General features: G+C 36.4%; 1 protein-coding gene across 1 annotated transcript in view; it reads left to right on the top strand.

The window, feature by feature from the left end:
- Positions 1-16,156, top strand: part of SMG1 (SMG1 nonsense mediated mRNA decay associated PI3K related kinase) — a gene marked incomplete at both ends in the record, with an annotated part of 90,982 nt that overhangs the window by 25,032 nt on the left and 49,794 nt on the right. Inside the window, 11 exons of the mRNA XM_079719900.1 lie at positions 618-754; positions 2,245-2,303; positions 3,314-3,527; positions 6,084-6,209; positions 6,611-6,683; positions 7,777-7,874; positions 9,134-9,307; positions 11,387-11,611; positions 13,167-13,268; positions 13,887-14,156; positions 15,675-15,805. Of these exons, the coding sequence (XP_079576026.1) occupies positions 618-754; positions 2,245-2,303; positions 3,314-3,527; positions 6,084-6,209; positions 6,611-6,683; positions 7,777-7,874; positions 9,134-9,307; positions 11,387-11,611; positions 13,167-13,268; positions 13,887-14,156; positions 15,675-15,805 (1,609 nt within the window). The remainder of the gene's footprint in view (positions 1-617; positions 755-2,244; positions 2,304-3,313; positions 3,528-6,083; positions 6,210-6,610; positions 6,684-7,776; positions 7,875-9,133; positions 9,308-11,386; positions 11,612-13,166; positions 13,269-13,886; positions 14,157-15,674; positions 15,806-16,156) is intronic.

Raw genomic sequence — 16,156 nt, 5'->3', positions numbered from 1 at the left:
TGTGCTCCGCAGCGGGAGAGGCCACAACAGTGAGAGGCCCGCGTACCGCAAAAAAAAAAAAAAAAAAAAGAAAAAGGGAAGAAAAGTTTTGATTTGCCACTTTCCTTGTGGCAGCATACTTGCACATGGTAGGTGGTAATTAGACATTTGTTGGACTGAATATGTGATTGCAGTTCACCAAAACTTTGTCCTAGGAAAATGATGATGATGTGAACAAGAGGCTCCCCTCCAGTGGGAGACCTAGGTGAGAAATAGAAGCATGTAACCTGTTTCTGCCTGATAGAGACTTTATCCCTAACCTGTTGAAGTTTCTTACCTATGCTCTTTACCTAGATGTTGAAAACAGTTTGGGACAGATTCAAAGAGAATAATTTCTAAGCCTTTCTTTTTTCTCTGTCAGTTGGTCCTCTGGAATGAGGTGTTTGTGTATCCTTTTTGAGGGTCTGCTGTGTGCCTGCAGTCTGCTGGGGCTGGGTTTATAGTGATGAACAGAAGTGTTACAGGACCTACATCCATTGAGCTTTTATTGTCTGGTGGACTGTGATTTTTAATATACTTTAAAATATTTGGGCTATAAAGTTTCTGTGCTGACTCATACTCAATGTTTATATTCACAGAGCGTTCGATGTCTTATTCTGATGAGTCTCGACTGTCGAATCTTCTTCGGAGGATCACCCGGGAAGACGACAGAGACCGAAGACTGGCTACTGTAAGGCAGTTGAAAGAATTTATTCAGCAACCAGAAAATAAGCTGGTCAGTATAGTATGTTTGGAAATGTTGATAAGTTTCATTTTTCCATAGTTCAGTAGATAATGTTACCTAGAGTGGTTAAAGAAGGGAAAAGATTTGCTTCCAAGGAAAAATAATAGGGATTCCTTATTCCAGATTGATTTGGCCTGTATTATGATGGTCTAGAACTTAATGCCCCTAATGTGTAATTTATTTATACAAATGTTAGATCCACATTGGTTCCTTCTGCAATAAAGTGCTTTTGACCTTTTACACATTTATTCTGTTGTCCTCGGAATTTTCTTCTGTGTTCCAGGACAGAATATCTCTTTGTTTTTCATACATGAAGTTGGGGTAGGAGGTACATATTTTGTTCGTGGGTAAGTTTGGTCTGCTGGCTAGGGCTAAATAAATGGAAAAACACTTTAAAGAGTAAAGTACAGGAGGGAGTTCCCTGGTTGCCTAGTGGTTAGGATTCCAGGCTTTCACTGCCGTGGCCCGGGTTCAATCCCTGGTCAGGGAGCTGAGATTCCACAAGCCGTGTGGCCCGGTCAACAAAAAAAATAAAGTACAAGAGCAGTTACAAATTTCTTTACCCTCCAAGTAAGTCTCCTAATGTTAAATTAAGAACTTGCTATAGGGCTTCCCTGGTGGCGCAGTGGTTAAGAATCTGCCTGCCAATGCAGGGGACATGGGTTTGAGCCCTGATCCGGGAATATCCCACATGCCATGGAGCAACTAAGCCCGTGCGCCACAGCTACTGAGTCTGCGCTCTAGAGCCTCCGAGCCACAACTACTGAGCCCGCGTGCCAGAACTGCTGAATCCCGAGTGCCTAGAGCCCGTACTTTGCAACAAGAGAAACCACCACAATGAGAAGCCCGCGCACAGCAAAGAAGAGTAGCCCCCGCTTGCCGCAACTAGGGAAAGCCTGCACGCAGCAACAGTCCCAACACAGCCATAAATAAATAAATAATTAAAAAAAGAACTTGATATTGAACAGGAGAAAATTAATGAAATGGTATAGTGAGTCAAATAACATTTGGTTCAAAGCAAGCTTCCTCCAACCCGCCTCCCCATTTTATTATGAAAAATTTCAAATACACATCAACTTGAGAGAATTTTACAGTGAATATCATAGTGTCTAAGTTCTGTCATTAACACTTTATCGTATGACTTTATCATATATCTCTCTACCTCTTCCTCTATCCATCAATCCATCTTTTGTTTTAAAAATGCATTTCAGAGTAAATGACACAAGCTTTTTGAGTTTTTTATCCCCCCCATTGATGATCATGGCTGTATATTTCCTATGGGTAAATTTCTTTCAGAGTCTGAAAGGAAACTTATGACACTCTTAACTTATGATATAATTGGGACCTGGGAATAATAAGAAAAGTAAGGTGTGGTCCAGTTATAATTTGGAGGGAAACACAAGTTAAAAAAAAAAAAAGTACACAGTGTTATTCTTAAAAGTATAGGAATCTTAAGTTTTTATTAATGTGTTTTTTTTAAGGTACTAGTTAAACAATTGGATAATATCTTGGTTGCTGTACATGATGTGCTTAATGAAAGGTAAGTAACTAATTTAAAAGACTAAAATATATTTTTAGAAACTACTAAAAAGTGTACAAGAAGATAAGCCCATTGGCTTCATTTATGAACATCTACTTAATGTTTCATTGGGTTCTCTTGTCATCGTTATTTGTGTGAAAGTATTTAAACATTAATTACCACTGAATACAAACGAATCCACTTGAAAGGGAGAGCCATTCTTTTTTTTTCTTTTTTTTTAATTTGTCACCATGACTGAATAATTGAGCATTGACTTGTAGAATGACATAAACTCTTAATGCAAGTGTGAATGAATGTGATTAACTTTTGTGAACTAGAGCATTTGGAAACTGCTTAGAGAGTAGAGGTGAAAGGGAGCTTCCTTCTTTGGGCAACAGTGGATTCAGGCCATCTATCCTCTGAGGCTACTGGGGTTCTCCAAAAGTGTGCAGTCATTTCTTCATATGGTGATTCCCAAAGAATTGCAGTGTTGGAAAGCATCCAAAACTCATCTCAGCAGGTCACGAACCTTACTGCTTTTTGATGGTTTTATTTTATATAGTTTCTCATTAATATAATACTTAAATCAGTGTTGTCCTTTAAGTTTACTGTATTTAACTATTACCGTTTCCTATTTTATAGTCCTTACATATTGAATATTACCAAGTATATAATTACATAGTGTGTTTTATCTGATCACTTGTTGCTGCCCTTTTCTGCGAATCAATTAATGTAGTTTGAGATGGAATTTGAAGTCTGAATTTTAGTATTTCTAAGCCTTTCCTTACTGTTTGTAAATAATTGATTCTATAAAAGAAAATCTAAAGTCTTAACAAAGGTACTTTTGGCATTGCAGGAGACAGAGAATAGAGAGAATATTTAAAGTGGATAAAATTTCAACCTTTTGTGTAGTTTGAATAAAAATTATAAAATCATTTAAAACATTCTATTGTAAGATGTGTCATTCTTGTCATCTTTGAAAGCTTAAGCTTTTTGTGTATTTTGTTTTGTTTGCATTAAAATATACACAGTAGCAAATTGCTTCAGGAATTGAGACAGGAGGGAGCTTGCTGTCTTGGCCTTCTTTGTGCTTCTCTGAGCTATGAGGCTGAGAAGATCTTCAAATGGATTTTTAGCAAATTTAGCTCATCTGCAAAAGATGAAGTTAAACTCCTCTACTTATGTGCCACCTACAAAGCACTAGAGACTGTAGGAGAAAAGAAAGCCTTTTCATCCGTAATGCAGGTAAGAATGGAGGGTTGGGGGGAATGATGATGTGCTTGGGAAGAAAGTTGTCCATAACACACATCCTTGAAGGGGAGCTTGAAGAAAGGAAACTTAGAATAAGGGTTATCTACTGATTGATATATGATGTAAATAAAACTCCTCTTTCTGAATTTGAGTAAATGATACACATTAAAGGTAGATTTAAAGTAAGTTATTTAAAAAATCTAGTCTTTTTGCTTTTTAGAAGCTTTCTTTTGAATTTGCGTAGTACTAGAATCATTTACAGATTTGAAAATAGGAGCTCCATGAGGAAAGCCACGTAGAAGGGGGCTTCACATTTTTTGAGGGAGATAAAAACTAAACACCACAACTTATTTTGGGCCTAAAGTTTTGATAATATGTCAAAAATTCTTATTCCTAGTGATATAAAATAAATGTGTGTCTGAACTATTATTATTATTATTTTTTTGGCTGTGTTGGGTCTTCGTTGCTGCACGTGGGCTTTCTCTAGCTGCGGCGAGCGGGGGCTACTCTTCGTTGCTGTGCGCGGGCTTCTCATTGCAGTGGCTTCTCTTGTTGCGGAGCACCGGCTCTAGGTGCGCGGGCTTCGGTAGTTGTGGTGCGCGGGGGGTACGTGGGCTCTAGAGCGCAGGCTCAGTAGTTGTGGCGCATGGGCTTAGTTGTTCTGCGGCACGTGGGATCTTCCCGGATCAGGGATCAAACCTATGTTCCCTGCATTGGCAGGTGCATTCTTAACCACTGCACCACTAGGGAAGTCCCTGTATCTGAATTATTAAAAGATCATTCCCAATTTAATTTTGAGCAAAGTTATAAGTAATTAAGTTTTTGTTGAGCTAATGTTTTTAAAAATTTAGGGTGTGGTGTCTTTAGAATATTTGATATCTTTATTTACTTTGCTTTTTTATTAAACAATTCATGATATGTTTTATTTTGGTTATTTTTAAAAAACATGAGAAATCTATTCTGTCTTTAAAATTCTTATTTTTATTTGATTATAGAGGTTGTGAAAAAATTTTGGAAAAGATTCAGAAAATAATTTGTAACCAGCATAACACCAAATTTGGCTTATTCTGCATACAGGTTTCATAATATGAACATTTCCCCAAGTATTTATTTTGAAAAATTTTAAATCCACAGGAAAACAGATGGGCCAGTACATTAAACACCCATATATCTTTTACCTAGCTCTGTCACTTATTAACATTTTGCTGCAGTTGTTTTGTTTCTACACACACACAGACACAGACACACACAGAGACAATTTTTTGTTGAACTATTTGAAAATAAATTCCACACATCATGATGGTTTATCCTGTGATACTTCAGCATGCCTCTCCTAAGATTAAGGCTAATCTCATATTAACAACATTATAATCATACCTAAGAAAATTTTGTCACATAAGACAATCCATGTTCAAATTTTGCAGCTGCCACTAAGATGTCTATAACTTTTGTCTTAACCCAGGATCCCATCAAGTTTCATGTATTGATGAATCTTTAATCTCTTGAAGATGGTGGTGTGCCTCTTTAACCTCTTAAGCAGAACAATTCTCTGCACCTTTTTTGTCCCCCTTATTTTGTAGAATGTTCTACGTTTTGGGCTTGTCTGATTATTCCTTCCTGGTTAGATTCAGTTCAGATATTTTGGTCATGAATACTTCATGGGTTCATACTTAGTGTTGTATCACACTAGCAGGCATATAACTTCAGGTTCACATAACTCTTAGATGAAGAGTTTCATCACTTCGTTAAGGTGATGACCAACCAGATCTTTCCATTGTGAAGGCTTATTTTTCTCCCTTTGTAATTAGTGAGTGATGTGGGCATGATACTGTGAGACCTCCTGAATATCCTGTTTTTTTCATAATATTTCACTTGATTTTAGCATTCATTCATATTCTGTGCATTGTATAGATTATAGCATTGGCTGTTGCAAAATGGTGGTTTTCTAATTCTGGCATTTCTTCTATACTTACAACATCATTCTTTTGTAGAGAAGAACTTTCCTTTTGGGGAAAAAATTGGTTTGAACAAAAAAAAATTTTAGCTGCAAAATATTCTATAGGTAGTATGCCATATATTTATTTAAAAAAAATATATAGTGGTAACATGAGCCTGTGTGTCATTCTTGTGTTGGGGCCATGCTAACCTTCTTTAAATCATTCCAATTTGAAGCAAGTACTAATATCTTAAAGTATAAGTCATACAACATCTGCTCTGTGTTTTGAATTGGAAAATAATTCTGGTACTTTAAAGACAAGTTTCCCAAGCACATCTTAGTTTTTGTACTTGAAATTTTAATCACACCCATGGTTTTGAAGAGAGCACTTAGGAACAATGTAAACATGTTACTTAGGAATAATGCTAACATGTTAAACGAGGGGAAAACAGTGGATTGAAATGTTTTCAACTTTTTTGGGAACTAAAACTATAGAATTTATTTTCTTTGATATAGTCAGTTTTGGCTATAGTCACTATTAAATAATGAACCTAATTTGCTTGTTTTCTCCCTGTTTTATTAAATGTTCACGGTTTGTAACTTTTATTTTTTAGCTTGTAATGACCAGCCTGCAGTCCATTCTTGAAAATGTGGATACACCAGAATTACTTTGCAAATGTGTTAAGTGCATTCTTTTGGTAGCTCGATGTTACCCTCATATTTTCAGCACTAATTTTAGGGTGAGTTCCCCGCCCCCTCTTTTCAGATGATGGGGTAAGGGATTGGCTGCATGTATGAGGACCTGGGGAATTAGATAGAAAACAAAGTTTCTGCTCCTTCGAGTATAATTGGTTTTAAGGTCCAGGAGTGAATGATGCAATAATGTAGTTTTATAAAAAATACCATCTGTACTTGCTAACACTAATACCTTAAGATACTTAAAGAAAGAAATATTTCATCAGTGTCATAAAGAAAGTTCTGTTATTCTCCTGCCCTGCCCCTCCCAACCCCCCTTTAATGTATAATGTCAAGAAGGTAGGACGTAAGATGTTCTAGGTTCTCTTACTCTGAAATGGTCCACAGGGTGGAATAGCGATAAGACCTTAAAATGATTAGTCCCCTTCTCTCTGTCTCCATCCAGGATACAGTTGACATATTAGTCGGATGGCATATAGATCATACTCAGAAACCTTCGCTTACACAGCAGGTGTCTGGTGAGTCGTTCAGCATATACCAGTCATTTAAATATTGTGGGAAGGAGTGTTCGTTTCTCAAAGACCGGCTGTTAACACTACTTTTTTGATAATGCAAGAAAAATAATTGCTTCAGAGGATATTTTGGTGAAGATTACTTGTTAGCTAAATTTATCTTTTAAAAGGAAAAATGTGTGCTTTTGTAGTAGGTAGGGAGAGTAAATACAGATTGTAGTGTTGCACCTGTGAGTAAGGACTTTATCTCAAGTCATTTGCTGCATGTGCTGGTAGGAGATACCACAGTGACAGTACCCTGAAGGGTAGAAAGGAAGATCCTGGATATCCGTGATTTATTGTTTTTCTATTGATTAAACAAATAAACAAATGGGTTAATTTGGAGGATTGTCATAAATGATAAAGAAAAAAATTTTTTTTCCGAGTTAAATGAATGACTAATATGACTCACTTGGACATTTCAGCTTGTTCCAGGTGCTGTAGTTTCTCATAGCTTATTTGGTGAAATAAACTTCTGAAATTAAGATATACAGGTGAGAGTAGTTCTCTCAGTTCCACTGGCAAGTGGTCCCATTTCCCTTGGGGGGATGAGTGTACACTTTTGGTGGCCAGGTGTGGCCCTGGAGAAGAAAGCCAAGGTGGCCATAGATTGGCACGTTTTAGTCTAAGTCCTTTGTGTAGTGACAGTATGGATACTGTATCTACTTATTAAAAAAAAAAGGACATGAGATTATATTTTAATTTCTGGAGTATTTTCATTTCTGTAGCATTAAAAGAGGTAGTGGTTAATCATTAGTATATTAAACAGTTTACAGGGAATTCCCTGGTGGTCCAGTGCGTAGGACTCTGCGCGTCCACTGCGGGGGCCCGGGTTCAGTTCCTGGTTGGGGAAATAATATCCCGCAAGCTGCGCAGCAGGCAGCACAGCCAAAAACAAACAAAAAACAGTTTACAGTCCTAATTTTATGATATAAGGCATGTTTCAAGAGTGGGCAACTTGAAAACCAGATACCTTTTAAAAGAATTCTCTTAAATTTTTTTTTAACTTGGACTTAAAATTTTTTTTCTACTCTTCCAAAATTTCTTGTATGATTCCTAGGGTGGTTGCAGAGTTTGGAGCCATTCTGGGTAGCTGATCTTGCATTTTCTACCACTCTTCTTGGTCAGTTTCTAGAGGACATGGAGGCATATGCTGAGGTGAGTATATAAAAAATGAAGTTATTTCCTAAAATTTCAGGTAAGAGAAAAGCAAAAACAAAAATCTAAAGCAGTGCTAGATTTATTTTAGAACAATTCAGATCACCTGACATTTAAGCAAAAATTATGAGACCATTGCAATATTTTAATTATTTTTAGATGTTTTTAAGTTGCCAGCAGAATTACCAGAAAGATAGAAATATTGCAGGCCTAATTTCCCAAAGCTTGAAATAATCTTGGTGGCTGGTAGTTTCCTGAAGACATTTTCTTCAGTTGTTTCTTATTTTTTGTTATGAAAAAGGTGAATTGATGCTGTATAAAAGCCCCTAAAGACTTTTTTCTCTTACTTGTATTGGCAATCTTGGATCATGCTTTAGAGGACAAGGCTTGGCTTCAGCCACCTTTGAGTATGGTACCTTTAATACTGCTGTTGAAGTGTCTATTATTGGTTCTTGGATTTCCTGGCCACTGTCCTGACTTAAACCTGCCATCTTAGTGTTTCTTCCCTACTCAGTTGGTAATTACCAAGATTCTTGTTTGGTGGTCAAGGCTTCCATAAAGATTTAGCTTCATCTTTTCTTTATCCTTTTGCTACTTCTAGCAAACAGTTACTACTTCACTACTTTTAACTGTACCAATCTATCTGCTCCCTTTCAGAGTAAAGTGAGGGAATATTTTGCTTCCACATGTTTCTTTACCCCTATGCCTAGGATGTCTTGGTTCCTAGCACACCTTTAAAGCTGATCTGCTTCTGATAAGCCACCCATTCTAGTTCGTAGAGACTTCCCTTTGCTATTCCTAAGATTTAATTCTCTTTGATTATTTTGGTGCTTAATTATGTGTAGGTATATGTTGGTTCTAGTACCCCGTTTTTTGCTAATCTTTTCCTTTGAGTATGTCTAATTTCCTCAGCTAACTTATAAATCTGTAGGCTAGGTCTTCTAAGGTCTTATAATTTTTTAAACCAACCTCCTCTAAACGCCCCCAACCCCCCTTGCTCTTCATGTGAATAATACTGGCTTAGTATACTGTTGACTTGAGTGGCTCAAAGAATCTATTGAGGTTAATATTTGCTTATTTAAATAATTAGAGAAGCAAAATCTACTTTTATACTTAGATTCATGTTTCCTTTTCTCATAAGCCAAAATTCCTCTTTATTTGTAAAAATATAAAGTTAATTGGTTTTAAAATTGGGAGTTGTTTTTTGTTTTTTAAACAATGTCTTACTTAAATAAGAATGGTGTTGAATTCACATCTAGGACCTCAGCCATGTGGCCTCTGGGGAGTCAGTGGATGAAGATGTTCCACCTCCATCTGTGTCCTTACCAAAGTTGGCAGCACTTCTCCGGGTATTCAGTACTGTGGTGAGGAGCATTGGGGAACGTTTCAGCCCAATTCGGGGTCCTCCAATTACTGAAGCATACGTAACAGATGTAAGTTTTAGTAGTCTTTAGTATCATTCAACAAAAATTGCCTTTCCTTTTAAATGCTTCTGTTTACCTAGTGAGCTATGTTATTAATCCCTCATTTGTTTAACTTGTGTAGGTTCTGGCCACTTTCTTAAATAGCCAGAAAAGTAGGGAATTCTATATCTCACTCCCCTCACCCCCCAACCTGATGAAAAAAATTTTTAAACGCCTATGAACTTTTCTTTTAGGAGATTCTCTGTAGGTTCATTTATTCTTGTTTTTAATATGAATTTTAAAATCTTATTCTTTAGTTTGTTTGTTTGTTTGTTTTTTTTGCGGTGCGCGGGCCTCTCACTGCTGTGGCCTCTCCCGTTGCGGAGCACAGGCTCCGGACGCACAGGCTCAGCGGCCATGGCTCACAGGCCTAGCCGCTCTGCGGCATGTGGGATCTTCCCAGACCGGGGCACGAACCTGTGTCCCCTGCATCGGCAGGCGGACTCTCAACCACTGCGCCACCAGGGAAGCCCCCTAGTTTTTTAATAATACTGAGTTTTGCTTTAAAATTATTGTGTCTCCTTTTAGTTTTTCAACATACTAAGAATAACTCTTAACAGAGAAGGCCTCGAAAAGTAATTTTCTCTAAGCATGACAGGATGAAACAACTTGATAGCCTGACATCAAAGGATATAAAGATATAAGAACTTAAACTATGTAATAGCCTGAGACCAATTATAAGAAGTAGCTAGATTGCCACATTTCAGCAGCCCCAGACTTCAGCTGCACTGTATTACAGTCCAGTGAGTGGTTCAGTGTAATGGATGTGAGAAATGAACCCCCATCATTATATTCTGCTTGAATAAGAAGGGAGAAGAAACCTGTGTGATAAAGTCATAAAAGATTTAACCTAAATGATTAAAATTTTACTGCTAGTATAAAATTCTAGCTTTTATGAGCATTTACTTTGTTGAACACTTTGCTAGATAAAATAGGACATTAATTATATATGTAATTCTTGGTAAGTTAATTGTGTATTTGAGCAGAAATGTCCTGAAGATAATTAAAACCAGCATGTTAATATTTTAAAACTGATCCAAGTGGTTTAATATTTTTATTTTTACTGTCTGAAAGTTGGGTAGTTGATGACTTTGTCAGTGTTGAAATAAAAGCAGTTAACTCAGATATAAAACAAAAGGACAGGAATGTATCATTTTCCGGGATAGTTCTATATTAAATGTACTCTTTTATGAAGGTCTTTTAGGTCTTTGCCAAAAATGGTCTTTTAGGCCTTTTAAATCTATATGCAGGTTTACAAGAAAACCCTATATGTAGTAGTTGTTGAATATTACAGAAAAATTTGAGAAATATTTTGAGAAAATTCTTTGAGAATTTTCAAAGAATATTTGAGAAATATTTGAGAAAATATTTGAGAATATTTGAGAAAAATCTTTTCTGTATCTGTTTTTCTGTACTTGTTTTTTCCTAAGTTATTTTTATTAGAAATGTAGTACATTGACTACTATAGTTTACTGGGGGTTTTGGGGGCTGGAAATGATAAGATTTTCATAATCTTCAAATAGATATTATATGTTATGAATGAGAATATTTATATTTATCTTTACATAGAGACCATCAGTACATGAAGTTTCATAAGCTAAAGCTATCTTGGATATTTAGTTTTAAAAGATTGATTAAAAGTCCAAGTGCTAGATTACAGAAAGTTATTCTCACAGCAGGTTATTCCCATGTTGTTAACACTTGTTACTGTTCTAAGTTCTGGTGTATTTCCTGATTATTATGAAGATTCTGAACTTCAACCATTTAGTGACTTTGGTGGGGGGATAGGAATTGGGTATAAGGGAAATAGAGTATGGCAAATTCCATTCCTGTCACAATAGTACTTTAGAATACTTAGGCAATATCCTTCTTGTGTATTGTACCAGAGATACCCTTATTATTATTCAGCCACTGAGAACTAGAATATTGAGAGACTACTGACAAGGCAGGCAGTTAATTTTCAATTGAAACTGCATTAAATAGAAAATATTTCTTGCTCTGTGGAAGAATATGAGTTTTTTTTAAAGCTGCTTGTTCTCCCCATTGCAGGTTCTGTACAGAGTAATGAGATGTGTGACGGCGGCAAACCAGGTGTTTTTTTCTGAGGCTGTGTTGACAGCTGCTAATGAGTGTGTTGGTGTTTTGCTCGGCAGCTTGGATCCTAGCATGACTATACATTGTGACATGGTTATTACATATGGATTAGATCAACTGGAGAATTGCCGGACTTGTGGTACAGATTATATCATCTCAGTCTTGAATTTACTCACATTGGTATGTGAATTCTTTTTTGTTTAATATGTTTATTCAGGCCCTTAAATTTAAATTGATGCGGAAGAAATTAAGCCCTTGTTTGTTTGTGGTTTTTTGCATTAAGTAGTCTTATCTATATAATCTAGTTTGTTTTTGCTCTAGTATCTGTGTACTTTTAGTATTTGAGAGCTCATCTCAGTGTAGCTTTACTTTTTTTTTGGATGAAATATCATCCTTCACATGCGACTGTCTAGCACTCCTGATAAATACTATGTAGAGAAGGTACTTGGTAGCTATTTTGAAAGGCCCTGTTATGTTTTGTTTCTGAAACATGAAAACTTCTTTGATAGTTTTTATTCTTTTCTTAATCATAAATATCCCCCCTCTCTCCACCTTTTATTATGGACCTTTTGAAGTGTATTTAAAAAAAGTAGAGTAGTATAATGAATCTCTGCATACTTAGTACTCAGTTTCTATAATTAGAAGCACATGGCCCATCTGGTTTCACCTAGGCCTCCTACTCTCTGCCTCCTCCTTGCCATCTCTGCATCCCCAACTGGATTATTTCAAAGCAAATTCTAGATGACATTCTGCTAAACATTTCTGCCATAGTTACACTTCCCTTTGCCAATGTGAAAAAAACCCATGTTTAAGTGTAAATACATGTATCCTATTTTGGTATCTAAACATTTTAATGTCACAATGTTAAGGCCTAAACATATAGCTTAGATATATTACTTTTTTCTTTAATAGATTATTTTTCAGAGCAGTTTTTAGGTTTACAGAAAAATTAAGCAGAATGTACAGAGTTCCCATATAACCTCTTCCCCCAATAGTTTCCTCTATTACTATTATTAATATCTTGTTTTAGTGTGGTACTTTTATTACAACTGATGAGCCAAATTGAGACATCATTATTAATTAAAGTCCATAGTTTACTTCAGGGTTCGCTCTCTGTATTGTACATTCTGTGGGTTTTGACAAATGTATAATGCCATGTATTCACCATTAGAGTATCATGCAGAAAGGTTTCAGTGCCCTAAAAATCCCTTGTGTTCCACCTATTCTCTCCCCTCTTCTGGCTGGCAACCACTGATCTTTTTACTGTTTCTATAGTTTTTGTTTGTTTGTTTGTTTTAATTTATTTATTTTTGGCTGCACTGGGTCTTCGTTGCTGTGCGCGGGCTTCTCATTGTGGTGGCTTGTCTTGTGGAGCATGGACTCTAGGCACGCGGGCTTCAGTAGTTGTGGCACGTGGGCTCAATAGTTGTGACTCGCGGGCTCTAGAGTGCAGGCTCAGTAGTTGTGGCGCATGGGCTTAGTTGCTCGGCGGCATGTGGGATCTTCCCGGACGAGGGCTCGAACCCATGTCCCCTGCACTGGCAGGTGAATTCTTAACCACTGCGCCACCAGGGAAGCCTCTATAGTTTTGCCTTTTCCAGAGTGTCATATAGTTAGAATCATACAGTATGCAGCCTTTTCATATTGGTTTTTTTTTTCCCTTAGAAATATGCATTTAAGATTCCTCCATGTTCTTTTGTGAATTGATAGCTCATTTCTTATTTTATTCTTTTAGATTGTTGAACAGATAAATACAAAACTGCCATCATCATTTGTAGAAAAACTATTTATACCATCATCTAAACTACTATTTTTGCGATATCATAAAGAAAAAGAGGTAAGTGATTCATTGATCAGACTTTTGATAAACTTAGGTCATTGAAGAGTTTGAATCATGTTCCTTAGTAGGCTACATAAATGAAATCAAAATGATAAATATTTGATTTAGAATATAGAAATTATAATGATTAACTTAATATTTGATTTTCATACTGTATACCTTGATGAGTGATATGCAGATAGTTTTTTCAGATTTTATTAAATTTGTTTTATTAAAATGTCATGTGTATGTTGTAAATAAAACTTCATCGTTAGCTTCTTAACCGACTACCAGTCAAAGCCAATATAGACTTTCTAAGTAGATGTAGGAAAACCTATCTTAATAAAATGCTGTTTGTATGTGTTTTGATACTGGCTTGAAAAAAAAAAAGGACTTTTAAGAAATTTCACATCGTCACTTTTAATTTAGAGGACGCTTTTTTTTAATAAAGCTTTATAGATTTTAAAATGCGTACTGATACTATGTAGGTTTCCTAAATTGCTTTTTTAAAAATTAAGGTCTTTGGTGTTTTGGACAGTAAATTTATCAGTCTTAAACTGATGTGCATCATCACCATTATGCAGATAGTAATATACTTTCCATTTAATTATCACTTTCCTGAATTCGTTTTTTAAGGTTGTTGCTGTAGCCCATGCTGTTTATCAAGCAGTGCTCGGCCTGAAGAATATTCCTGTTCTGGAGACTGCCTATAAATTAATTTTGGGAGAAATGACTTGTGCCCTAAACAACCTGTTACATAGTCTACAACTTCCTGATGCCTGTTCCGAAATAAAACATGAGGCTTTTAAGAATCATGTATTCAATGTAGACAATGCAAAATTTGTAGTTATATTTGACCTCAGTGCTCTGACTACAATTGGAAATGCTAAAAACTCACTGATTGGGGTGAGTATTTACTTGTAATGACTTTGTTTTATCCCATTTCAGCCTCTTATTGCATGTTTACATATTTCATGTACCTATCAAGGCAGTGTGTCTACAGAACCACATAGATCAAACGGCCATATTTTGGACATGCCTGGATAATCAAAATTGACAGGAATATTTCTTGCCATTATGTTTAGCTCTTGCTTTCCTTGATAAGTTTTTTATATTTGTTTTATTTTTTACAAAATGTATTTTAATGCTTTCTCCTATTTACTCTAGCATGCTTTTAGAAAAATTGTCAACATTTTCTACAGGGCAAGTTTGTATAGTTCTTTTAATATGCAACCCCTTCTTCCCCTGGTACTCTTTTCCTTCTTCCCACTAGAGTTAGTGCTTCCATATGTCCTTATTTTTTGACTAACTACTTTTCTCTAGGAACATTCATATATTCTTTTGGAAAAAGAATAAAGATTTTATTCCTGTAAGAAATTTGAAGTGACCATGCTTTTCATTTATAATTATTGCTGTGGTTAGTATATTTCTGCCTCCTATTGGACCTTGCAGGATTGAAAAACATTATTCGTAATGAAAAGTAATGGGATATAATTAAGGGGGTAATGTAGTCTAAGAGAGAAGGGAGAGAAGAGTCAAGATTTGATGTTTATATTTGCATGCTTTCCATATTGTTAGATCAGATTGCCCTGTGTCCCTCCATAGCTGCTCTTTCCCTCACTGCTAGGCTGCGGTAGACTCTTCCATTCTTTGCATTCTAAAATTTGGTTGTTGAGAAATTTACATTGTGCTCAGATTTGAGGTTTACATCCTGCACTCTGGAAACGAGAGGGAGTCGGGACAGGGCAGTCAAGTGGAAAGGAGTATCTTAGCAATGGAAAGAAAGGGAAGGATGGAAAAGGCTTAGAGTGGCAGGGTGTGCCTTTTTTCTCACTGGACAGGGCAACTTGCCATTTGAAGTACATGGAAAACTGAGGAAATACGATCTACTACACTGAAGGGTGCAAGGGCTTTGTTTAGATGAAGGATCAGCAAATTACAGTCCATGGACCAAATCTAGCCCACTACATGTTTTTTTTTTTCTTTTTTAAAAAAAAATTGAGATATAATTCACATACATTATAATACTCATTTAAAGTATGCAATTCAGTGATTTTTAGCATACTCACAGAATTGTGCAACCATCACCAAACATCACCTCTTTTTGTAAAGAATTTTTATTGAAACATAGCCACTTTCATTCCGGTTTTTTTGTCTGTAACTTTTCTCTCTGCAGTGGCAGAGTTGAGGAGTTGGACGTTGTACCAGAGGTGTCATGTGGCCTGCAAAGGCTGAGATATTTACTCTCATCTTCACAAGAAATATTTGCTGATCCCAGGTTTAGTGTACTAGCTTGTTTCCAAATTTAAATCTGTCAATTTTAATTTTTAAAAATGTGTAGACATATTTTGAGGGATAAACTTTTTGTATGCTCATGTATGTCTTGGAGGAGCCATACATTTACTTTCTTTTGTATGTCATCAGATGTGGGCACTGTCTCCAACTGTCTTTGCACTCCTTAGTAAGAATCTGATGATTGTGCATGGCGACCTGGCTGTTCACTTCCCTGCCATTCAGTACGCAGTGCTCTACACGTTGTATTCTCATTGTACCAGGTAATGTATTTACATATACTTCTTAAGAAAAAAAAAATTTTTTTTTTTGAAAAGCGAAGATGGGCCCTTTAGAGTATACATTTATTTTGTAAGTTTATTTTATTTTATAAATTTGTTTATTTTCGGCTGTGTTGGGTCTTCATTGCTGTGTGCAGGCTTTCTCTAGTGGCAAGCGGGGACTACTCTGCGTTGTGAGTGAGCTTCTCATTGCGGTGGCTTCTCTTGTTGCAGAGCATGGGCTTCAGGAGTTGTGGCACTCGGGCTCAGTAGTTGTGGCTTGCGGGCTCTAGAGTGCAGGCTCAGCAGTTGTGGCGCAAGGGCTTAGTTGCTCTGTGGCATGTGGGATCTTCC

Source organism: Hyperoodon ampullatus, assembly GCF_949752795.1.
Source record: "Hyperoodon ampullatus genome assembly, chromosome: 14".
Classification (NCBI taxonomy): domain Eukaryota; kingdom Metazoa; phylum Chordata; class Mammalia; order Artiodactyla; family Ziphiidae; genus Hyperoodon; species Hyperoodon ampullatus.
This window is presented reverse-complemented; position numbering and strand designations above follow the sequence as displayed.